The sequence below is a fragment of the Cervus canadensis genome, chromosome 11, assembly GCF_019320065.1.
Source record: "Cervus canadensis isolate Bull #8, Minnesota chromosome 11, ASM1932006v1, whole genome shotgun sequence".
NCBI classification, from domain to species: Eukaryota; Metazoa; Chordata; class Mammalia; order Artiodactyla; family Cervidae; genus Cervus; species Cervus canadensis.
The window spans coordinates 75966396-75992851 of NC_057396.1; the positions used below are offsets into that span (position 1 = coordinate 75966396).

General features: G+C 39.2%; 1 protein-coding gene across 1 annotated transcript; it reads left to right on the top strand.

Annotated features, from left to right (window-relative positions):
• Nucleotides 1–18952: 18952 nt before the first annotated feature.
• On the top strand, nt 18953–19897 carry LOC122449858 (olfactory receptor 5B3-like). Its single transcript, XM_043481901.1, has one exon. It carries the CDS (start codon nt 18953–18955, stop codon nt 19895–19897), a length of 945 nt encoding a protein of 314 aa, XP_043337836.1.
• Nucleotides 19898–26456: the final 6559 nt, after the last annotated feature.

Below are 26456 nucleotides of genomic sequence, written 5' to 3' on the forward strand. Positions count from 1 at the left end.
ACAAAAGGTCCGAAATGCAGTACTTGAAGGCAATTTCAAAAACAACAGAATGATCTCTGTTCATTTCCAAGGCAAACCATTCAGTATCACAGTAATCCAAGTCTATGCTCCAACCACTAAAGCTGAAGAAGCTGAAGTTGAACGGCTCTATGAAGACCTACAAGATCTTCTAGAACTAACACTCAAAAAAGATGTCCTCCAGTTCCATTCTTCTTTCTCAAGATTACTTTGGCTATTTGAGGTTTTTTGTATTTCCATACAAATTGTGAAATTATTTGTTCTAGTTTGTGAAAAATACCGTTGGTAGCTTGATAGGGATTGCATTGAATCTATAGATTGCTTTGGGTAGAATAGCCATTTTGACAATATTGATTCTTCCAATCCATAAACACGGTATGTTTCTCCATCTGTTTGTGTCCTCTTTGATTTCTTTCATCAGTGTTTTATAGTTTTCTATGTATAGGTCTTTTGTTTCTTTAGGTAGATATACTCCTAAGTATTTTATTCTTTTTGTTGCAATGGTGAATGGTATTGTTTCCTTAATTTCTCTTTCTGTTTTTTCATTGTTAGTGTATAGGAATGCAAGGGATTTCTCTGTGTTAATTTTATATCTTGCGACTTTACTATATTCGCTGATTAGCTCTAGTAATTTTCTGGTAGTCTTTAGGGTTTTCTATGTAGAGGATCATGTCATCTGCAAACAGTGAGAGTTTCACTTCTTCTTTTCCTATCTGGATTCCTTTTACTTCATTTTCTGCTCTGATTGCTGTGGCCAAAACTTCCAACACTATGTTGAATAGTAGTGGTGAGAGTGGGCACCCTTGTCTTGTTCCTGATTTCAGCAGAAGTGCTTTCAATTTTTCACCATTGAGGGTGATACTTGCTGTGGGTTTGTCATATATAGCTTTTATCATGTTGAGGTATATTCCTTCTATTCCTGCTTTTTGGAGAGTTTTAATCATAAATGAGTGTTGAATTTTGTCAAAGGCTTTCTCTGCATCTATTGAGATAATCATATGGTTTTTATCTTTCAATTTGTTAATGTGGTGTATTACATTGATTGATTTGCAGATATTAAAGAATCGTTGCATTCCTGGGATAAAGCCCACTTGGTCATGGTGTATGATTTTTTTAATATGTTGTTGGATTCTGTTTGCTAGAATTTTGTTAAGGATTTTTGCATCTATGTTCATGAGTGATATTGGTGTGTAGTTTTCTTTCTTTGTGGCATCTTTGTCTGGTTTTGGAATTAGGGTGATGGTGGCCTCATAGGATGAGTTTGGAAATTTACCTTCTTCTGCAATTTTCTGGAAGAGTTTGAGTAACATAGGTGTTAGCTTTTCTCTAAATTTTTGGTAGGATTCAGTTGTGAAGCCATCTGGTCCTGGGCTTTTGTTTGCTGGAAGATTTTTGATTACAGTTTCAATTTCCTTGCTTGTGATGGGTCTGTTAAGATCTTCTATTTCTTCCTGGTTCAGTTTTGGAAAGTTATACTTTTCTAAGAATTTGTCCATTTCATCCAAGTTGTCAATTTTATTGGCATAGAGCTGCTGGTAGTAGTCTCTTATGATCCTTTGTATTTCAGTGTTGTCTGTTGTGATCTCTCCATTTTCATTTCTAATTTTGTTAATTTGGTTCTTCTCTCTTTGTTTCTTAATGAGTCTTGCTAATGGTTTGTCAATTTTGTTTATTTTTTCAAAAAACCAGCTTTTAGCTTTGCCTGACTTCAGACTATACTACAAAGCCACAGTCATCAAGACAGTATGGTACTGGCACAAAGACAGAAATATAGATCAATGGAACAGAATAGAAAGCCCAGAGATAAATCCACAAACTTATGGACACCTTATCTTTGACAAAGGAGGCAAGGATATACAATGGAAAAAGACAACCTCTTTAACAAGTGGTGCTGGGAAAACTGGTCAACCACTTGTAAAAGAATGAAACTAGAACACTTTCTAACACCATACACAAAAATAAACTCAAAATGGATTAAAGATCTAAATGTAAGACCAGAAACTATAAAACTCCTAGAGGAGAACATAGGCAAAACACTCTCCGACATAAATCACAGCAAGATCCTCTATGACCCACCTCCCAGAATATTGGAAATAAAAGCAAAAATAAACAAATGGGACCTAATGAAACTTAAAAGCTTTTGCACTACAAAGGAAACTATAAGTAAGGTGAAAAGACAGCCCTCAGATTGGGAGAAAATAATAGCAAATGAAGAAACAGACAAAGGATTAACCTCAAAAATATACAAGCAACTCCTGCAGCTCAATTCCAGAAAAATAAATGACCCAATCAAAAAATGGGCCAAAGAACTAAACAGATATTTCTCCAAAGAAGACACACAGATGGCTAACAAACACATGAAAAGATGCTCAACATCACTCATTATCAGAGAAATGCAAATCAAAACCACAATGGGGTACCATTACATGCCAGTCAGGATGGCTGCTATCCAAAAGTCTATAAGCAGTAAATGCTGGAGAGGGTGTGGAGAAAAGGGAACCCTCTTACACTGTTGGTGGGAATGCAAACTAGTACAACCACTATGGAAAACAGTGTGGAGATTTCTTAAAAAACTGGAAATAGAACTGCCATATGACCCAGCAATCCCACTTTTGGGCATACACACCGAGGAAACCAGATCTGAAAGAGACACATGCACCCCAATGTTCGTCGCAGCACTGTTTATAATAGCCAGGACATGGAAACAACCTAGATGCCCATCAGCAGACGAATGGATAAGGAAGCTGTGGTACATATACACCATGGAATATTACTCAGCCATTAAAAAGAATTCATTTGAATCAGTTCTAATGAGATGGATGAAATTGGAGCCCATTATACAGAGTGAAGTAAGCCAGAAAGATAAAGAACATTACAGCATACTAACACATATATATGGAATTTAGAAAGATGGTAATGATAACCCTATATGCAAAACAGAAAAAGAGACACAGATGTATGGAACAGACTTCTGGACTCTGTGGAAGAAGGCTAGGGTGGGATGTTTCAAAAGAACAGCATGTATACTATCCCTGGTGAAACAGATCACCAGCCCAGGTGGGATGCATGAGACAAGTGCTCGGGCCTGGTGCACTGGGAAGACCCAGAGGAATCGGGTGGAGAGGGAGGTGGGAGGGGGGATCGGGATGGGGAATACATGTAACTCCATGGCTGATTCATATCAATGTATGACAAAACCCACTGAAATGTTGTGAGGTAATTAGCCTCCAACTAATAAAGAAAGAAAAAAAAAAAAAAAAGATGTCCTTTTCATTATATGGGACTGGAATGTAAAAGTAGGACATCAAGAGATAGCTGGGGTAACAGGCAAATTTGGCCTTTGAGTACAAAATGAATCAGGGCAAAGGCTAACAGAGTTTTGCCAAGAGAATGCACTGGTCATAGCAAACACTCTCTTCCAACAACACAAGAGAAGACTCTACACATGGATATCACCAGATGGTCAATACCGAAATCAAATTGATTACATTCTTTGCAGCCAAAGATGGAGAAGCTCTATAAAGTCAGCAAAAACAAGACTGGGAGCTGACTGAGCAACTGAACTGCTCAGATCATGAACGCCTTTTTGCCAAATTTAGACTTAAATTGAAGAAAGTAGGGAAAACCACTAAACCATTCAGGTATGACCTGAATCAAATCTCTTATGAACATACACTGGGAGTGAGAAACAGATTCAAGGGATTAGATCTCATAGACAGAGTGCCTGATGAACTATGAACGGAGGTTTGTAGCATTGTACAGGAGGTAGTTATCAAGACCATCTCCAAGAAGAAGAAATGCAAAAAGGCAAAATGGTTGTCTGTGGAGGTCTCACAAATAGCTGAGAAAAGAAGAGAAGCTAAAGGCAAAGGAAAGATATATCCATTTTAATGCAGAGTTCCAAAGAATACCAAGGAGATAAAAGAAAGCCTTCCTAAGTGATCAATGCAAAGAAATAGAGGAAAACAATAGAATGGGAAAGACTAGAGATCTCTTTGAGAAAATGAGAGATACCAAGGGAACATTTCATGCAAAGATGGGCTCAATAAAGGACACAAATGGTATGGACCTAACAGAAGCAGAAGAGACTAAGAAGAGGTGGAAAGAATACACAGAAGAACTGTACAAAAAAGATCTTCATGACCCAGATAATCCCGATGGTGTGATCACTCACCTAGAGCCAGATATCCTGGAATGTGAAGTCAGGTGGGCCTTAGGAAGCATCACTACAAACAAAGCAAGTGAAAGTGATGGAATTCCAGTTGAGCTATTTAAAATACTAAAAGATGATGCTGGGAAAATGCTGCACTCAATATGCCAGCAAATCTAGGAAACTCAGCAGTAGCCACAGGACTGGAAAAGATCAGTTTTCATTCCAATCCCAAATAAAGGCAATGCCAAATAATGTTCAAACTGCTGCACAATTGCACTCATCTCACACGCTAGCAAAGTAATGCTCAAAATTCTCCAAGCCAGGCTTCAACAGTACATGAACCGTGAATTTCTAGATGTTCAAGCTGTATTAGAAAAGACAGAGGAACCAGAGATCAAATTGCCAACATCCAATGGATCATGGAAAAAGCAAGAGAGTTTCCAGAAAAACATCTGCTTCTGCTTTATTGACTATGCCAAAGCTTTTGACTGTGTGGATCACAACAAACTGTGGGAAATTCTTAAAGAGATGGGAATAACAGGCCACCTGACTTGCCTCTTGAGAAATTTGTATGCAAGTCAGGAAGCAACAGTTAAAACTGGACATGGACCATCAGACTTGCTCCAAATAGGAAAAGGAGTACGTCAAGGCTGTGTGTTTTCACCCTGCTTATTTAACTCACATGTCAGGCAAAATGCCTGGCTAGATGAAGCAGAAGCTGAAATCAAGATTGCTGGGAGAAATATCAATAACCTCAAACATGAAGATGACACCACACTTATGGCAGAAGGTGAAGAAGAACTAAAGAGCCTCTTGATGAAAGTGAAAGAAAAGAGTGAAAAATTTGGCTTAAAGCATCTTGTCCCATCACTTCATGGCAAATAGATGGGGAAATAACTGAAACAGTAAGAGACTTTATTTGGGGGGGCTCCAAAATCACTGCAGATGATGACTGCAGCCATGAAATTAAAAGATGCTTGCTCCTTGGAAGGAAAGTTATGACTAACCTAGATAGAATATTAAAAAGCAAAGAAATTACTTTGCCAACAAAGGTCCATCTGGTCAAGGCTATGGTTTTTCCAGTGGTCATGTATGGATGTGAGAGTTGGATTGTGAAGAAAGCTGAGTGCCAAAAAATTGATGCTTTTGAAGTATGGTGTTGGAGAAGACCCTTGAGAGCCCCTTGGACTGCAAGGAGATCCAACCAGTCCATCCTAAAGGAGATCAGTTCTGGGTGTTCATTGGAAGGACTGATGCTGAAGCTGAAACTCCAATACTTTGGCCACCTCATGCGAAGAGCTGACTCATTGGAAAAGACTCTGATGCTGGGAAAGACTGAGCACAGGAGGAGAAGCGGACGACAGAGGATGAGATGGTTGGATGGCATCACTGACTTGATGGACATGAGTTTGAGTAAGCTCCGGGAGTTGGTGATGGACAGGGAGGCTTTTTGTGCTGCGATTCATGGGGTCACAGTCAGACAGGACTAAGCAACTGAACTGAACTGAACTGAGCTGTTCCCTTCTCCAGGGGATCTTCCCAACCCAGGGATCGAACACAGGTATCCTACATGGCAGGAGGATGATAACAAAGCAAATCCTGATAAATTGTTATGTTATCGTTACCATGAAATGATGATCTCCATCTTAGTTTAGGAAAGGTGGATGGTGCTTTTCAGGGTCTCAAAATATGGGTGAGTTTGAAGTCTGGACTTATTTCTCAATATGCCTTTCCTCACACATGAGTTCATTTAGTCTTTCCTGTGCCCTCCAGGATTTCTTACTCTATCCCAGACATTTTAGGGCTTCCCTGGTGATGAACCTGTCAATGCAGAAAGTGCTGTTTCGATCCCTGGATGGGGAAGATCCCTTGGAGTAAGCAGTGGCAACCCTCTCCAGCATTCTTGGCTGGAAAATCCCATGGACAGAGCAGTCCATGGGGTTGCAAAAGATTTCAACATGACTTAGTGACTTAACAACGACAGGCATTTTATAAGAAAATTCAAGGATGTTCGGCCTATCTTGCTTATTTTTCCTTGTGATCCATATTTGAAGGAGTTTTCTTCTCTAAAACTCATTTTTACTCACTTCACTCTCATTCATTGGCTGGGTCACAGAAATATAGGGTTGATAAATGATGGACCAGGAGTTTAATTCTAGCCTGCACCTCTTCTGGGGTAAGTCCCATGTTTTAACTCTTTAATTTAGATTTGGAGCATTGGAAGTATGTTCATTCTCTGGCAGCACTTGTCTCTAAAATCTTTCTCTGTCCATGCTGCTATTTAAGTTTCCATTCCTAATCTCTAAAGGCATTTGTGCTTACCAATTTCTGACAAACATGGTAAAATAACCTATAACAATTTATAGCATACACTGGGTCCTATGATCTTTAATAAGAGAATTATATATTTAGATATTATAGATTGTCTCAATCTTCACGGTAAATGTTAACTCCATTATGAATGTTTTAGAGATACTAAAAATGAGAATTTGAGAAGGTATTTCCTAAATTACATATCTAATACAACATAAATCTAAGATTTAAATGAAATAAATGCTTCTGAATGACTGCTCCGTCAACTTTTCTGAAAAGGGTGAGATTGTGAGGTAAAGAATAGAAAATAGCATACAGATCTAAAAAAATCTAATGAGGACTCTTCTGGAATCTAAACTGTTAATTCAAACATTGTAAGCTTCCACCACAATGACATGAGAAGATAGAAAACAATGAAATTACCGCCTCCTCAGTCAGAGCATCACCTACTGTTTTTGTCCATCATCTTTAGGAGCATGATGTAGAGCTTCATGAGCATAACTGAACTTCCAACCAGTGGAATTATTTTGTAATTTGCCTCTATCCCAGTTTTTTCAGGAAAATGTTAATGACATTCCAGCTTGAGCTCAAATAGCTCATAGGATCAGCTTCATGACTGCTTTTACACGTATTACACTTCTTGCTCAAAATGTATATGGAATACAGAAGCTTACCTGTCTCTTGAAAAAAGAGGCTGCAAATCCTGAATTTTCAGTCTGATCTGAAGCTCTTTCAGGGTAGAATTTAAAAATTCTGTTGAAGAAGCTCTCTCTGTGACGCTAATCAAAAGGTGTCCTTATCAGTCCAGACTTCTTTCAGTTCAGTTCAGTTCAGTCGCTCAGTCGTGTCTGACTCTTTGCGACCCCATGAACCGCAGCATGCCAGGCCTCCCTGTCCATCACCAACTCTCAGAAAAATAAATAAATAGATAAAAGGTGTTCTTATAATTGTCACTTACCTTAGACGAAACTTTTGTGAAATAGATACAATATGGTTGACACATCAGCATAGTTCACCGACTTGTGACCACGAGGAGCTAATGAAAGAAGGTCTATAATACAGCTCAGTAAGTTGCCATTTTGACTGCATTCCATATAATATCTATCTTGGGGGTTTTCCCTGTCAGTGTTTGCAGACCCACAGAAAATCCTGTTTTGAGGAAGGCCTTTATGTGTACTAACAATTATTCACATTCAGATGAGTAAATAAATGACCAGAGAGGTTCCGTAAGTAGTCTGTTCCTCCTAAAGTGATGTCAAGGAGAACTATTTGGGGGTGTTAGAAGCTGATGAATGGGAGCCAGGAGGGAATGTTAGGGACCTGGAGCTTCTCTCAGGACAAGCCCCCGTGAGGATAGCCAGAGCTCTCGTTCCACTTTCTTCAGAAAGAAGCAATTAAATCGCCTTGAGGACGAGCTTGACTTCCTGAGCCAGCAGCACACAGATATATTTACATTATTTTCTTGTCATTTCTTTCTTTTTTTTCAGTTTAAGTGTAATTTATTTGCAACTTCATATTTTAGTGTACAGTTCTGAGAGTTTGGACAAATGTGTGTGATCATGTAACCACCAACACAATAAAAATAAAGAACAGTCTTGTCTGCCCTCAAATTTCTCTGCTCTTTCTCAGTGAAACTCTCCTGCCACTCCCAGATCCTTGAACCTGAATTTGTCATATAACTGTTCCTTTGTAAGAAATACAAGTGAAATCATACAACATGTAGCTTTTGGGGTCTGGCTACTCTCATCTGGGATAACACATAATACATTCAACCTTTTGTTGCTCATATCAGTAGATTGTTATTTTTTATTATCAAGTACTATTCTATTATACGGATCTAACCAGGTTGTTTATTTCTAGTTTTATTGATTACAGTTAAATCTGCTATAAACATTTGCATATAGTTCTGTGTTTGAACAACACAGTTCTGGGTTTGCGTTTCACTTGAGTAAATACCTTTAAGTGGAATTGTTGGCTGATGGGGTAAATTTATGTTTGACTTTCTAAGACTGACAACTTTTAAAAAATGTAACATACCATTTGCATTCCCACTGGTAAAGTATCTCTGTTCCTTCCTGCCATGGCCAGCCCTTACTACTGTCTACACCAGGGTTGAGTGTTCCTGACAGAACGAAGCAACTGAGTGAAAGTGCTAAGGCTGGGAGGAAGTTACACTGTTTAGAGAACTCAGAGAGGTCTATGGGTTCCAATAGCAACTGGTAGAACTACTGGAGAAGGCCAAACCACAGGTGTCTAAAGCTGTGATATTGTTCAGAAGTAGCGGAAAAATTAAAGTTTTTAATGATATCTAGAAAATGATACATGGCCTTTAAGAAGTTCTGACATTTTCCTGGATATTGAGAAGGTTACGGTCATGTTCAAGATTATGAAAAAACAGTTGGTGGTTTAGTCGCTAAGTCATGTCTGACTCTTGCGACCCCACGGACTGTAGACCACCAGGCTCCTCTGTCCATGGGATTCTCCAGGCAAGAATACTGGAGTGGGTTGCCATTTCCTTCTCCAGGGGATTTTCCTGACCAAAGTATCGAACCTGGGTCTCCTGTACTGCAGGCAGATTCTTTACCAACTGAGCTACGAGGAAAGAACAGAGCAGATACCAATTACTTATTCCAACTGACCTTGAGGACCTGCACAAACAGAAAACAAAAGCCAAAGCAAGATTTGTCAACTGGGCAAATTTCGGATATGGTCCCCAGTCCACACATTCAGACCCTCTTATCAAAATGTGTATAAGGAAGACTCTGACTATTGGTTGACCAGTACTACAGTTGCAACCCCAAAGATGACAAGCTTGTAAATAAAAATGGGATTTTTGAAGACTGGGCAGAGACTTCAGTGGCTCTACAGCACAGGGAAACAGACCCTAAAATTAGCCCACACAGGTCACTAAACAAACAAAAGCAAATATCAAACAATTACAAGCTAGTCAGAATGCAATTTCAACACTATATTATCTAAAGTGTCCATTTATTTAACACACACACACACAAATGTGGATCATGAAAATTTGGAGGAAAATATGAAAAGGTAGTCAACAGAAACTCTCTGAGAGTGTCTATATACTTTCAAAGAACTGAGGGAAACAATAGGTAAAGAATTGAAGGAAAATTACAGGTGGTGCAGTGGTAAAGAACCCGCCTGCTATGGCAGGAGACATAGAGATGCAGGTCCGATCCCTGAGTCAGGAAGATCCCCTGTAAGAGGAAATGGCAACCCACTCCAGTATTCTTGCCTGGAGAATCCCATGGACAGAGGAGCCAGTCAGGCTGCAGTTCATAGGGTCCCAAAGAGTCAGACAGGAATGAGGCAACAGCACACACCAACACACGTGATTACAGTGACTCATCTAATAGAGACTGGGCGTCCCTAGTGGCTCAGCAGTAAAGAATCCGCCTGCCAATGAAGGAGATGGAGGAGACGTGGACTCGATCCCTGGGTCAGGAAGATCCCCTGGAGAAGAAAATGGCAACCCACTCCAGTATTCTTGCCTGGAAAGTCCCATGGACAGAGGAGCCTGGAGGGCTATAGTCCATGAGGGTCGCAAAGAGTTGGATTTGACTTAGCAACTAAACAACAACAACATCTAATAGAGAATATCAACAAAGATATTAAGTTATAAAAAAAAGCAATTAGAAGTTCTGGAGTTATAATTTTAACTTTATTAAAATTCAGAATGCTTCTATGTTAAGAAACACCATTTATAAAATTAAAAAAATAAATTACAAATTTGGAGAAAATGTTTGCAAATCAAATATCTAATTAAAAAGATAATTTTGAGAATATAGAAATCTTACAACTCAATGATGAGAAAACAAATGTCTCAATTGAAGATGGGGAAAATTTGAAACTACATTTTATAGAAAAAGGTGTATTAGTGCCTAAAATCCACATGAAGAGATAAAAAATGATCATAAATCATACAAATTAAAATGACAATGAGATATATCAGATACACTGGGATGGCTATAACTGAATAAGCAGATTATAACAGATATTTTAAGAGACGTGGTAAAAAGAAAATCTCCATACATTACTAGTAGTCTTTAACTTTTGGATAAGTGGGTGCTAAAGAATTGGGCCAAACTCTTCTATTACTGATAGCTCAGTTGGTAAAGAATCTGCGTACAAAGCAGGAGAGCCCAGTTTGATTCCTGGGTCAGGAAGATCTGCTAGAGAAGGGATAGGCTACCTATGCCAGTATTCTTGGGCTTCCCTTGTGGCTCAGCTGGTAAAGAATCTGCCTGCAATGTGGGAGACCTGGCTTGGACCCCTGGGTTGGGAAGATCCCCTGGAGAAGGGAAAGGCTACCCACTCCAATATTCTGGCCTAGAGAATTCCATGGACTGTATAGTCCACGGGATCACAGAGTTGGACACGACGGAGTGACTTTCACTTTCTTTCACTTCTATTAAAGGTAGAGTAAAATCCCCTGAAGTATCTTTATATGAAGAGACAAATAAGTGCTAGAGGAGGGAACTCTGTTTCAAGACAAGGACACTATCACTCACATGACAGTCATATGTTAAAGGTAATAGGGTGAAACACTAGAGGGCTGGACTAGAGAATTCTGAATTTTGAGGAGACAGACTCAGTAGAGTTCCAATAAACATTTCTGGCAATGTAAGTCAGAAAGAGAAAAGCAAATACTGTGTACTAGCACATATATAGGAAATCTAGAAAAACAGTACTGATGAACCCATTTGCAGGGCTATATTCCTGCAGACATAGAGAACAGACTGTGGGCGCAGCGGGGGAAGGAGCGGGTGGGGCAGATTGAGAGAGTAGCTTTGGAACATACACATCACCACATGCAAAACAGACAGCTGGTGGGGCGCTGCTTACAGCGCAGAGAGCCGGACCTGGAGCTCTGGGACCACTCAGATGGGTCAGAGCAAGTGCGGGGTGGGCGGAGGTTCAAGCGCGAGGGGAAACGTGTAGACCTATCGCTGATTAACCTTATCGTAAGGCAGAAACCACAACACCGTAGAGCAATTTTCCTTCAGTTAACAATTTATATATATATTCATATATACATATACATTTCTGGCAGGAGACAACTTAGATTCCCAGTTAATCACCATAGACGCTCAATGATCAGCATATCCAAGAAATAACCTTGTCATCCCCATCTAGTCCAAACATGGGTCTTTCTGATCCAACAACCTGTAACCTGGAAAGAAAACTTAATTTGTCCCATAAACATACCCAAGATATAATGCTGAAGCAGCGTAAAGATAATAAGGGGGAAGATCCTCAATAATAAAATGATAGAAGACATGATAGCCAATTCTGAAATTCTTCTGAGCTTGCACCACAAAGACATCCCCCTTCCCCGCCGAACTCTGAGTTATTGATTTGTATCTTTATTGAGAATTATATTTTTCATTCCTTTTCTTAGCATCTGGTTCAACTTTTTGAATGTTGCTTTCTTAATATTTTATTTTTATTATGACTTCTGAAGTGGTGTTGAAGGGTCTTTCCTCCTTGAAGAATATTTGTTTGTGGCTTACTTCCATTCAAGTTTCCCTGGTGGCTCAGAGGGTAAAGCATCTGCATGCAATGCGGGAGACCCGGGTTCAATCCCTGGGTCAGGGGAAGATCCCCCAGAGAAGGGAATGGCAACCCACTCCAGTACTCTTGCCTGGAAAATCCCACTGACGGAGAGGCCTGGTGGGCTATAGTCCATGGGGTCGCAAAGAGTCGGACACGACTGAGCAACTTCATTTTTCCATTCATGCAGTTTGGAAATTTTAGAGGCAATTTAATGTTTAGTCAGACTTTTTAAACAAAGGCATAGCTTTCTTAGGAATGAAATCCCTTCAGAAACATGGAGGTTCATTATCCAGAAGTCAGAGCAAATGAACAAGCATGATAAACAGAAACATAGATGCAGAGAACAAACAAATTGTTGCTAGAGAGGAGAGGGTGGAGGATTGCTGAAGTAGGGGAAAGGGATTAAAAGGTACCATCTCCAATTATAAAATGAGTCTTGGGGATGGAGTATACAGAGTAGATAATATGGTTAATAGTACTATAAAAACTTTAAATTGAGAGAGATGGTAACTAAACTTAATGTGGTGATCATCTTTAATGCGTATAAGTCACCATGCTATACACCTGAAACTAATGTAACATTGTATGTCAATTCTACTCCCAACTTTTAAAAAGGTGGAAGGAGTTCATCACTGGTAGACCTGCCTGATAGGAAATGCTAAAAGCAGTCCTTCAAGTTGAAATGAGAAGACATTAGAGAGCAATGCAAAAGCCATATGAAAATAGAAAACTCACTGATAAAGGAAAATATATAGACAAATACAGAATCTTGCAATATAGTAATTGAAGTGTGTAAATCACTTTGAATTCTAGCATAGAGTATAAGAGATAAACAGATAAAAATAACTGTAACTGCAATTTTGTATTACCAGATACCAAATATGGAAAGATATAATTTGTGATATGAGTAATGAAAAGAGAAAGAGAGGTATATAGGAGCAGAGTTTTGTAAGTGATGGAAGTTAAGTTGTTACTAGTCAAAAAGAGATTGTTGTAACTATGAGATGTTTTGTGTAAGCCCCAAGACCTTTTGGATTTGGATTGTGGTAATCCCAAAGACAGTACCAGTAGATGCACAACAGAAATGAGAAAGGAATCAAAGTCTATCACTACAAAATGTCAGTGATGCACAAAGCAAGATATCAAGAGAGTAAAAGAGGGGGGAAATAGCTACAAGACAGCAAACGACAACAAAATGAAAATAACTAGTCCCTCTGTGATGGTTAATTATATGTATCAACTTGAGTAGGTCAGGGAATGCCCAGATACGTTATTAAACACTGTTTTTGATTGTGACTGTGACAATGTTTGTAGAAGAGATCAGCATTTGAATCAGTGAAATGAGTGAAGCAGATGACCCTCTCCAATGTGAGTGAGCATCATGCAATTCATTGTGGACCTGAATAAAACAAAGTGGTTGCAAGTTGAATTCACTTTCTACTTGAGTGCTTGAGCTTAAGACATTGATAATCAGCCCTTGGCATAAAAAAGCTCAGGGTTTTTGTTAAGGTGATAGAACTCTTCTGTATTGTAGTTGTGGCAGTGGTACCTGACCAGATAAAATATAACCAAGCTCTTAGAATAATACACTAAAAGCTATGGATGTTAATGGTTTGTAAATTATACTTTGAGCACAAAATGGAAAAAAGTGAAGAACAAGCAATGAATATGAAAACATGTGTACATTATAAATACATCCAGCATAATCCCACAAGCAATTTACTTCTGTCTTCCCTAAGAACATGGGATGAGAGCTACAAATGCTCTCATGGGGAAACCCCCAGAGAATTCTGTGTTTCTGTGGCTCCCTTCTGATTCCCATGAGCCAGCCTCTGAAACCTCAACATAAATTCATGTGACATCACAGAATGTATGCTGAGCCCCTTTGGCCATCATTTACCAAACACAGGCAGCCCTCTCTGACCTCGAACCTGAGGATCTGCTATGGTGGCCGGAGAAAACGTCTCAGAGTAAAATTACGTTGATCAGCTTTAAAGTGATAACCTCTCAGCAAGATGTTTTACGGAGCTTCCCTCATCTGCTAGTTACAGGCACAATTCTGTGAAATATATGAAAAGAGGTAATATTATTAATTGTTTTTCAAACAAGGAGAAGACAAGTGACTTCTCCAAGAGCATAGTCAGAATTAGTGGTGAATTCGGGGCTTTTATCCAGGTTTCTAACTCCATGTTGGGTTCCTTCCTCCATCTTTACTTGTCTTTGAGGTCTTGGGGTCTTTGGACCAGTATCTGATAAAGAGCATATCTAACAGTGGTGCTTTAGTGACTAAGTCGTGTCCAACTCTTGCAACCCCATGGACTGTAGCCCGCCAGGCTCTTCTGTCCGTGAGATTCTCCAGGCAAGAACACTGGAGTGGGTTGCGATTTCCTCTGCCAGGGGATCTTCTGGACCCAGGAATCAAACCTGGGTCCCCTGCATCGCAGGCAGATTCTTTACCAGCTGAGCTACTAGGGTTATGTGCTTTATTCCATGACTAAATGTCTGATTTCATTATCACTCTTCGGGATTGACTGTCTCTTCTTTTCCAGCAGCAAGGTAAGCTTCTATGTTTCATATACATTTTTAGTGAGAAGTATAATTCATGTAAAATCTATGGGGCAGCTATATCTACTATGAATTATCTGAGCACAGAAAGAGATGGTTTCAACATTTTTTTTTCTTAAACAGTGAGTTGAGGCTGAAGTTTGAATGTCAAAATTTCCATCCATGGGAGTTTAGAGATATGTATAGAATAAAGTCATGCTGTTCTACTATAAATCAATAACAACAACAACAACAAAATAGATGATCCTGTTACTAAGTCTTAATCTCATCTTAGTTACTATCCTATGTCATCTCATTGGAGGCAAGAAAGAAAACCACAAGAGTGAAATAACCTTTCTTTAAACCACAGAAGTGTTCTAATCAAGTTAGCGAGATCCTAACTCTATTGTAACCTTTCCCCCATAATCTCATCCTTATGATTACTAGCACGTTTACAAATGCGGCTAGTGAGGTGGCTGAAAGCACAGGCTTCTGATTTGGTCACAGTTGGATTTGAATCTTGAATCCTGAATCTTTTTCATACTAACAACTAATCGTGCAGCTTTACATGGATGCTCAAGTCCTCAGTGTTCCTACTGGTAAAATGGGTGTAACAACATGAGCCACCTTACAACATTACTGAGGATTGAAAGAAAAGGTGGGCTTCCCTCATGGCTCAGACAGTGAAGAATTCACCTGCAAAGTGGGAGACCTGGCTTTGATTCCTGGGTTGGGAAGACCCCCTGGAGAAGGGAAAGGCTACCCACTCCGGTATTCTTGCCTGGAGAATTCCATGGACAGAAGAGCTTGGCAACCATGGGGTTGCAAACAGCTGGACACAACTGAGCAACTTTCACTCACTCACCATTCATGGTAGAAGAGAACCGACAGACTGAGAAACATTGGAAGACACAAACGTTTCAGTGGACAGAGTGTGAGGAAAAGTTGAAGAGAGGCTGCAAGACTTCAGAATTCATCCACATCCGAATCCCTGATTTCACCTGCCTTTCTCATACATAGAGCCTATCATTTCATCCTCATTACAATATTACAACTAATGCTTATCAGGAGATGCTAGGCACTCAGCATTTGACTTATTTTTTGATACATTATTTCATCTAATTCTCACAATACTACCTTGAGGTGTTGTTATTCTGTACATGGAGAAAACCAGGTCAAGTAGTTAGGTTACAACTAATGACTCTTGGGTAGCAAATGGTAAGACTTGCATGCATCTCTTCCCAGAACCCAAGCTTTATACCCAATGCTATGTCTTCCCCTCAGAATTGCCTCTGCTGGCAAGTGCTGTAGTTACTCCGCTAGATCTATTACACATACGTGTCTCAGCTACTTGACGGGGAAACCCAAACACTGAGTTTGGGCCAATGGAGACAATGAGTAGTTGCAAATTGAGCAAAACTCAATTTTATTTATTTATTTATTGGAGGGGAGTTTAATTTATTTCTTTTTTTTAATTTTTATTTATTTTTTTTATTAGTTGGAGGCTAATTACTTCACAACATTTCAGTGGGTTTTGTCATACATTGATATGAATCAGCCATAGATTTACACGTATTCCCCATCCTGATCCCCCTCCCACCTCCCTCTCCACCCAATTCCTCTCCCCTGGTCAGTGCACCAGGCCGGAGCACTTGTCTCATGCATCCCACCTGGGCTGGTGATCTGTTTCACCATAGATAATATACATGCTGTTCTTTTGAAACATCCCACCCTCACCTTCTCCCACAGAGTTCAAAAGTCTGTTCTGTATTTCTGTGTCTCTTTTTCTGTTTTGCATATAGGGTTATCGTTACCATCTTTCTAAATTCCATATATATGTGTTAGTATGCTGTAATGTTCTTTATCTTTCTGGCTTACTTCACTCTGTATAAGGGGCTCCAGTTTCATCCATCTCATTAGGACTGATTCAAATGAATTCTTTTTAATGGCTGAGTAATATTCCATGGTGTATATGTACCACAGCTTCCTTATCCATTCATCTGCTGATGGGCATCTAGGTTGCTTCCATGTCCTGGCTATTATAAACAGTGCTGTGATGAACATTGGGGTGCACGTGTCTCTTTCAGATCTGGTTTCCTCAGTGTGTATGCCCAGGAGTGGGATTGCTGGGTCATATGGCAGTTCTATTTCCAGTTTTTTAAGAAATCGCCACACTCTTCTCCATAGCGGCTGTACTAGTTTGCATTCCCACCAACAGTGTAAGAGGGTTCCCTTTTCTCCACACCCTCTCCAGCATTTATTGCTTGTAGACTTTTGGATAGCAGCCATCCTGACTGGCATGTAATGGTACCTCATTGTGGTTTTGATTTGCATTTCTCTAATAATGAGTGATGTTGAGCATCTTTTCATGTGTTTGTTAGCCATCTGTATGTCTTCTTTGGAGAAATGTCTGTTTAGTTCTTTGGCCCATTTTTTGATTGGGTCATTTATTTTTCTGGAATTGAGCTGCAGGAGTTGCTTGTATATTTTTGAGGTTAATCCTTTGTCTGTTTCTTCATTTGCTATTATTTTCTCCCAATCTGAGGGCTGTCTTTTCACCTTACTTATAGTTTCCTTTGTAGTGCAAAAGCTTTTAAGTTTCATTAGGTCCCATTTGTTTAGTTTTGCTTTTATTTCCAATATTCTGGGAGGTGGGTCATAGAGGATCTTGCTGTGATTTATGTCGGAGAGTGTTTTGCCTATGTTCTCCTCTAGGAGTTTTATAGTTTCTGGTCTTACATTTAGATCTTTAATCCATTTTGAGTTTATTTTTGTGTATGGTGTTAGAAAGTGTTCTAGTTTCATTCTTTTACAAGTGGTTGACCAGTTTTCCCAGCACCACTTGTTAAAGAGGTTGTCTTTTTTCCATTGTATATCCTTGCCTCCTTTGTCAAAGATAAGGTGTCCATAGGTTCGTGGATTTATCTCTGGGCTTTCTATTCTGTTCCATTGATCTATATTTCTGTCTTTGTGCCAGTACCATACTGTCTTGATGACTGTGGCTTTGTAGTAGAGTCTGAAGTCAGGCAGGTTGATTCCTCCAGTTCCATTCTTCTTTCTCAAGATTACTTTGGCTATTCGAGGTTTTTTGTATTTCCATACAAATTGTGAAATTCTTTGGGTCTAGTTCTGTGAAAAATACCGTTGGTAGCTTGATAGGGATTGCATTGAATCTATAGATTGCTTTGGGTAGAATAGCCATTTTGACAATATTGATTCTTCCAATCCATGAACACGGTATGGTTCTCCATCTGTTTGTGTCCTCTTTGATTTCTTTCATCAGTGTTTTATAGTTTTCTATGTATAGGTCTTTTGTTTCTTTAGGTAGATATACTCCTAAGTATTTTATTCTTTTTGTTGCAATGGTGAATGGTATTGTTTCCTTAATTTCCCTTTCTGTTTTCTCATTATTAGTGTATAGGAACGCAAGGGATTTCTCTGTGTTAATTTTATATCCTGCGACTACTATATTCACTGATTAGCTCTAGTAATTTTCTGGTAGTCTTTAGGGTTTTCTATGTAGAGGATCATGTCATCTGCAAAGAGCGAGAGTTTGAAGTACAGTTGATTTACACTGTTGTTTCATTTCTGTTGTATAGTAAAGTGACTCAGTTATACATATACATTCTTTTTCATGTTCTTTTCCACCATGGTTTGTCACAAGCTATTGAATATAGTTCTCTGTGCTATACAGTAGGATCTTATTGCTTATCTATCCTGTATACCATAATTTGCATCTGTTAATCCCAAAGTCCCAGACCAGTGGATCGAAGAATGACTCTTCCTGGGTACACAACTTGACTTTGACAGTAATGATTTTGTAAATTTAAATACATTACTCAACCCCTATGCTTCAAAAACTAAAAGAGGGTAACAACTAGTCAGTCTTATAAGCTTATTGAGAAAAGCAAATTGATACACAGGTGAAGTGTACAGGGCAGCTCCTGGCACAACAGCAATGTACAGAATGTAAGCATTTACCAGGCTCAAGGAACCGAAAGGACACGTATATGCATTCTAGACATGCCATCTTGATTAAGACTTTATATTTTCACATTTCAGTTCACAAGTTTATAAAATTTAGACAGTAGGAGATGAACCATAAAGACCCTTCATTTTCAACAATGTGTAACTCTATAATGTATTAATATGCATTAAAACTTGTTGTCAAAGCATATTTTATATGAATAATATTTAATTCATAATTATTGCCATAATGCAATAATACACATCTACCTATCTACCAATCACCTAGTTATCTATCTGTTTCAATTTCTCTCCATTAAATTTCTCTGTTCCTTTATTTCTCATTGCTACAGGGCGTCATCTTGTGATTCCCAAACCAAATCCATGGAGAATAATACAGGGGTGACTGAATTCATCCTGCTGGGACTCACCAGTGCCCCCGGACTGCAGGTCCCCTTGTTCATCGTGTTTACTCTCATCTACCTCTTCAGCGTGGTTGGAAACCTGGGGATGATTGTTTTGATCCTCATGGACTCTCGTCTTCACGTTCCCATGTACTTTTTCCTTAGTAACCTGTCTTTGGTGGACTTTTGCTATTCTACAGCTGTCACTCCCAAGGTGATGGCTGAGCTGCTTATGGGAGACCAGGTCATCTCCTACAATGCATGTGCTGCTCAGATGTTCTTTTTTGTAGCCCTGGCCACCGTGGAAAATTTCCTCTTGGCATCAATGGCTTATGATCGCTATGCAGCCGTGTGCAAACCCCTACACTACACGACCACCATGACAACCAGTGTGTGTGCGGGTCTGGCCGCAGGCTCTTACGTCTACAGCTTTCTGAATGCCTCTGTTCACATCAGGGACACATTCAGTCTCTCTTTCTGTAGGTCCAATCTAGTCCATCACTTTTTCTGTGATGTTCCAGCAGTCATGGCCCTCTCTTGCTCTGATAGACATGTTAGTGAGCTAGTTCTTGTCTTTGTGGCAAGCTTCAATATCTTTTTTGCCCTCTTGGTTATCTTGGTTTCCTACTTGTTCATATTTGTCACCATCCTGAAGATGCACTCGGCTGAGGGATATCAAAAGGCTTTATCCACCTGCACTTCTCACCTCACCACAGTCTCCATCTTCTATGGGACTGTCATCTTTATGTACTCCCAGCCCAGCTCCAGTCATTCCATGGATGTAGACAAAATCGCATCTGTGTTCTATACCATGGTCATCCCCATGCTGAACCCCCTGGTCTATAGTTTAAGAAATAAGGAGGTTAAAAGTGCTTTCAAGAAGGCAGTTGAAAAAGTAAACTTGTCTCTAGGCTTCACCTTCTAAAGCTAAAAGATTCCAAATAACCTAGTTTCATTCCTCTCCTGTCTTTAACCATGAAATTATTCACATTTTAGGGCCCACACTACTCCTAAATTACTGAGGTAATATTGCCATTTCTCCTTCAAAAGTCTATCATCAAGAAAAAAGAAAATGTTATGTCCAACTATGTGATATCTGAATGAGGATGTCCACAGGGGCCTTTGAGTACTTGGTGCCCTGCCCAAATTACATTAATAAACTTTATTGATTATCTTTGATTCATTCATATGGTCATATTTTCTCTGCCTTATAACAACACATGCGTATAAGTAAAACACTGGACACACAAAACCATGAATCAAAGCACATGCAAGAAGCTCAGAAGATTTTAGTAAGTTTCCTTAGATAAGAAAATTTGGTTGGAATGGTCTTTTTTTTCCCCAAAACTTGTGGGTTTTTTTTCCTCCTGTTATGTTTTAGAAGCTGATTGAGAATTGACAAATATCAGTGACATTAACTTGTGCTGTAGACACTTCCTGGGGTTTCTTGTCACAACGTCCTTCCACTTCTTGCAAGCAGCATCCAGGTTGTCTTCTGGGAATCTCTTCATGCTAGTTGGTATAAATAATACTATAATATTTGCTGTTATACAAGCAAAGTCCAAAATTGCAGTGGCTTAACCACAGAGATTTTTCTTGCTCATATGTTGTTCGGTTAGTTGTTCTATGGAAACTCAGTAGAACGGTAATCCAAGTTCTTTCTGGTTTGTGGCTCCACTATCTCCTCTGGCCTGGATTCTATATCCAATTGATGACAACAAAAGAGAGAATGAACAGAACTGCATGGGAAATTTCAAGGGCCAGGCTTGGAAATGGCACATACAACACATTCACGTTTCATTGACAAGAATACAATCACATGACCACAACTAATTGCACGAAGGCTGAGAATATAAGTAGTTATAAGCCTAAGAGGAGAAAGAAAATATTTTGGCACACAGCTAACAAGTCTCTTCCTTTGTAATATTTATAAATATCAAATATTTTACCTTTACACACACACACATACATACAACATATTTTCTACTTCCATTAAGGAGACAACCTAAATTGCAGCTAATTCCTATGAAAGGTCAATGTCTAGAATACTACAGGGGTTTAATGGTCCTCTCCATTCAGTCTAAATGTGGCTCCCTGTGGTGAGGCACTTAGGAACTAAAAAATAAAACAAAGAAAAAATATAGCTCATCCTACTTTCACATTCAATATATGATACTGGAATATGGTAAAAAATAATTTGAAAAAAGAGTTCCCTTTTATGAAAGAAGAGAATGGAAATACACAGCTCAGTTTTGAAATGTTGCTGAATTAACATTATGAAAGCTCTTCAATTTTACTGATGGGAGATATTTCTTTACAAGACCCTGATTTTTATCTCTGGAGAGAATTCCATTTCCTATAATTTTCATTGGTCCCTGGTGTATCTGTTGTATGGTATGTTTTTCTTTTATCCATTATTTCTTATGAGGATTTCTGAAGTGTGTCAAAGACAAAATGAAATCTAAGGAAAAATTAACAAAGGCTGTGTTCTTTTCCTTTTTATTCAGCAAGGGTACACATCTGTCACTACTTGGATTTCAGCAGGGGCTTAAAGATGCGAAGAGTTGACTCATTGGAAGAGACCCTGATGCTTGGAGGGATTAGGGGCAGGAGGAGAAGGGGACGACAGAGGATGAGATGGCTGGACGGCATCACCGACTCAATGGGCATGAGTTTGAGTAAACTCCGGGAGTTTGTGATGGACAGGGAGGCCTGGTATGCTGTGATTCATGGGGTCGCAAAGAGTCGGACACAACTGAGCCACTGAACTGAACTGAACTGAAAGATGTGATAATAGTTTTATTGAGTGAGAGTTGGACCATAAAGAAGGCTGAGAGCTGAAGAATGGATGCTTCCAAATCGTGGTGTTGGAGAAGACTTTAGAGAGTCCCTTGGACTGCAAGGAGTTCAAACCAATCAGTCCTAAAGGAATTCAACCTTGAATATTCACTGGAAAAATTGATGCTGAAACTGAAGCCCCAATACTTAAGTCATCTGATGTGAAGAGCCGATTCATTGGAAAAGACCCTGATGCCAGAAAAGACTAAGGGCGGGAGAAGTGGGTGACAGAGATGAGATGGTTGGATGGCATTACCAACTCAATGGACATGAGTTTGAGCAAACTCTGGGAGTTAGTGAGGGACAGGGAAGCCTGGAGTACTGCAGTCCATGGGGATGCAAAGAGTCGGACACGGCTTAGCGACTGAACAATAACAGTTGAGATAGTGTAAGATAGGGAAGCTTTTAATTAAGGTTTGGGGAAGAGAAGAGTTTCTAATTGGTCTTTGGGTACCTTTGGAAGGCCTCATTTAGCTACAGGGCTCAAGTGAACGTTCTGGGACATTACAAAAGAGGATGAATTGCTCAGTGCTAAGGGTATGGACTTTTTCCTGAAACAAGTGGGGGTATGTTGTGTTTTATATAATGTTTTATGTAAAGTGATGACCATGGCAGGGAGTTTAAGTGCATGTTGAGGAGTATGATCTCTTTAAGGACTATTCAGCTTTTGCAGATTACTTCTACACATGAAATTTTGAGCTTCTAGAGTTGTTGGAATGTTCAGGCAAAGATTTTTAAATTCAAGGCTCATGGCCTCCTTGCCAATGACATGCCTTCAGTAATCTGGAGGTTTCTTCTGAATTTCTACTACTAGGTCCAATGTTAGTCACCATATTCCCAATTTTTTCTTAGATGTAACTGCATAGCCTTCTTTGTCTCCTTACCCCCCATCCCTTTCACTTTCAATGTAATAGGTGCTACATCAGTTATATTTCTTGTAAAACATTGCCCTAAACAATGCCAGAAAGCAAATATCATTTTTATTTCCCCATGTGTTACCATGTATAGGATACTGGAACAGGAAAAGGATAGTAGAGAGAAAAAAATTAGTGAAATCCAAATAAAGTATGGGATTCAGTTAGCAATGTATAAGTGTTGGATTCTTTATATTGATATATGTGCCAAGGTAGTATATTGTGATGAAACTAGGAAAAACTAGGACAGGTGTATATGAGAACTCCTGCTATCTTTGCTCCTATTCTGTAAATCTAAAACATATTCTAAAAGCATTTGTTATTTACAGTAACTAGCACATGGAAGCAACCTAGATGTCCATCCACAGATGAATGGATAAGGAAGTTGTGATGCATATACACAATGGAATATTACTAAGCTATAAGAAGGAACATGTTTGAGTCAGTTCTAATGAGATGGATGAACCTAGAGCCTATTATACAGAATGAAGTAAGTCAGAAAGACAAGTATTGTATATTAACACATCTATATGGAATCTAGAAAGATGGTACCAATGACCCTATATGCAGAGCAGCAAAGGAGACACAGACATAAAGGGCAGACTTTTGGACACAGTGGGGGAAGGAGGGGGTGGGATGATTTGAGAGGATAGCACTGAAACACACACAATATCAAATGTGAAATAGATAGCCAGTGGGAGTTTGCTGGTGATCTGTGAAAACCTAGAGGGCTGGGAGGGGGAGGGGGTGGGAGAGAAGTGTAAGAGGGAGGGGGTATATGTGGCCATTTCATGGTGATGTACGAAAAAACATCACAATATTATAATTGCTGCTGCTGCTAAGTCGTTTCAGTCATGTCCGACTCTGTGTGACCCCATAGACAGCAGCCCACTTGGCTCCCCCGCCCCTGGGATTCTCCAAGTAAGAACACTGGAGTGGGTTGCCATTTCCTTCTCCAATGCATGAAAGTGAAAAGTGAAAGTTACATTGCTCAGTCGTGTCTGACTCGTAGCGACCCCATGGACTGCAGCCTACCAGGCTCCTCTGTCCATGGGATTTTCCAGGCAAGAGTACTGGAGTGGGGTGCCATTACCTTCTCCAATATTATAATTACCCTATGATTAAAAACAAAATATTAAAAGTTTTGAAAGTAACTTTTAAATGGCTCCAGCAGAAGACACGTCACTATCATCATAAACTTAGAGCCAGAAGAGAATATATTTGGATTGCAACACTCTGTCCACACTGCTGTTCATCTCAGTATATCCAAACACAGTCTTGCTAACACTGGGAGTATGGAAGCCTCTAAGTATGTAGACACAGAGAAAGGAATATCGGTGCAAGTTCCTTTGGGCGTCTTTATTATAGAATTGAGCTCCACAAGGATCAAAATAAAACACATAAATATTATTCTACTAGGGTATTTAATGTAGATTATGTTTACTATGATAAGTATTGTTATGTTTACATTATCTATGGAAGTTTAGAATCACTGGAATTAACTGCATTACCGTAACTAACTCAGATATTAAGCATTAAAATAGTTTGATATGTTTTGTCTTTTATGACTTATTAATAGAATCTATTTGATGTGTTGTCAATGAGATATCATTTCTAAGGGATGATGACAAAGTTTCCAGTTAATTTTGTGTCTGTCAGTGGGAATTAAAAGCACTGAGTGACAATGTAGAAAATATTTCAGCCAAACAAAACACCAGTCATGCCTCTTGAAATGCTAATTTTATATAGAAGGTTTATTTTATGAATGAATTATGAATATCCTGATTCAAATATTTAATACATTCATCCTGATGGATGAAGCTGAAATAAAAGCTTCATCCATCCTTTCATTCATACATTCATTCATTTAAAAATATTTATTTAACTCTCCTATGATCCAGAAATTGATTTAAGTACCAAGGACTGGGGGCTTCCCTGGTGGCTCAGATGAGAAAGAATCTGCCTGCAATGCCAGAGATCCAGATTAGATTCCTGGTCAGGAAGATCACCTGGAGAAGGGAATGGCTATCCACTCCAGTACTCTTGCCTGGAGAATTCCATGGACAGAGGAGTTGGAGGGCTACAAATAGTCGGACATGACTGAGCAACTAATGCTTTCACTCACTTTTACCAAGGAGTTATGAACAAAGCAGATGAAGCTATTTCTTGTATGGAATCTATATTTTAGTTTGGATATATACATTAGTACAAGATGGATTTAGAAAAGGCAGAGGAACCAAAGATCAAATTGCCAACATTCACTGGATCATAGAAAAAGCAAGAGAATTCCAGAAAAACATCTACTTTTACTTCATTGATTATGCTAAAGCCTTTGACTGTGTTCAGTTCATTTCAGTTGCTCAGGCATGTCCGACTCTTTGCAACCCCAAGAACCGCAGCACGCCAGGCCTCCCTGTCCATCACCAACTCCTGGAGTTTACCCAAACTCATGTCTTTTTTGACTGTGTGAATCACAACAAACTGTGGAACATTCTTAAAGAGATAGGAATACCAGACCACCTGATCTGTCTCCTGAGAAATCTGTATGCAGGTCAAAAAGCAGCAGTTAGAACTGTACACAGAACAATGGACTCATTCCAAATCGGGAAAGGAGTACATCAAGGCTGTATATTGTCACCCTGCTTACTTAACTTCTATGCAGAGTACATCATGCAAAATGCAGGGCTGAATGAAGCACAAGTTGGAATCAAGATTGTCGAGAGAAATATCAAAAACCTCAGATATGCAGATGACACCCTTATGGCAGAAAGTGAAGAAGAACTAAAGAGCCTCTTGATGAAAGTGAAAGAGGAGAGTGAAAAATCTGGCTTAAAACTCAGCATTCAAAACACTAAGATAATGGCATCTGGTCCCATCACTCCATGGCAAATAGATGGGGAGACTGGAAACAGAGTGTTATACAGTAGGACCTTGCCATTTATCCATTTCATATGTGATAGTTTGCATCCGTTCATCCCAAACTCCCGACCCAGCTCTCCTTCCTCTCCCTTCCCCTTGGCAACCACCAGTCTGTTCTTTGTGTCTTGCAAGACAGTTTCTGTTTTATAGATAAATTCATTTGTATCATATTTTAGATTCCACATATAAGTGATATCACAGGTGTTTGTCTTTCTGACTTACTTTATCTGGTATGATAATCTCCAGGTCCATCCCTGTTGGTACAAATGCCATTATTGTTTTTATAGCTGAGTAGTATTCGATTGTATACATGTACCACATCTTCTTTATCCACTCATCTGTCAATGGACATTGAGGTTATTTCCACATCTTAGCTATTGCAAATAGCACTGATATGAACGTAAGGCTGCGTGTATCTTTTTGAATTATAGTTTGTTCCAATATATTCTCAGGCGTGGAATTATTGGATCATATAGCACCCCAATTGATCATTTAAAATTCTTTTCTTTTTCAAAAACCAGCCATACATGATTTATTCACTTAACAAATTTCTTGCTCTGGTTTATATGTACATACACGGGACAAAGGAATGCAGTTCTAACCCTAGGCTTCTGTATTCTCCTGTTTTTGCATGTACATTTGCATCAACATGATAATAATTAATAACATTATGTTTGTTTCTACTAGGAATCTGACATCATGCAATGGCAGGATATCTCCTCAGGAAGATAAGTGCTGTGTGGACCTTAACATGTGAGTCACTGAGCAAAGGACACCTTAGAGATGACTCTAACTTTTTTGGATCCTACATTA

What these genes read in the sequence shown, in the direction of transcription:
- LOC122449858 (XM_043481901.1), top strand. Translation starts at nt 18,953, where the DNA reads ATGGAGAATAATACAGGGGTGACTGAATTCATCCTGCTGGGACTCACC.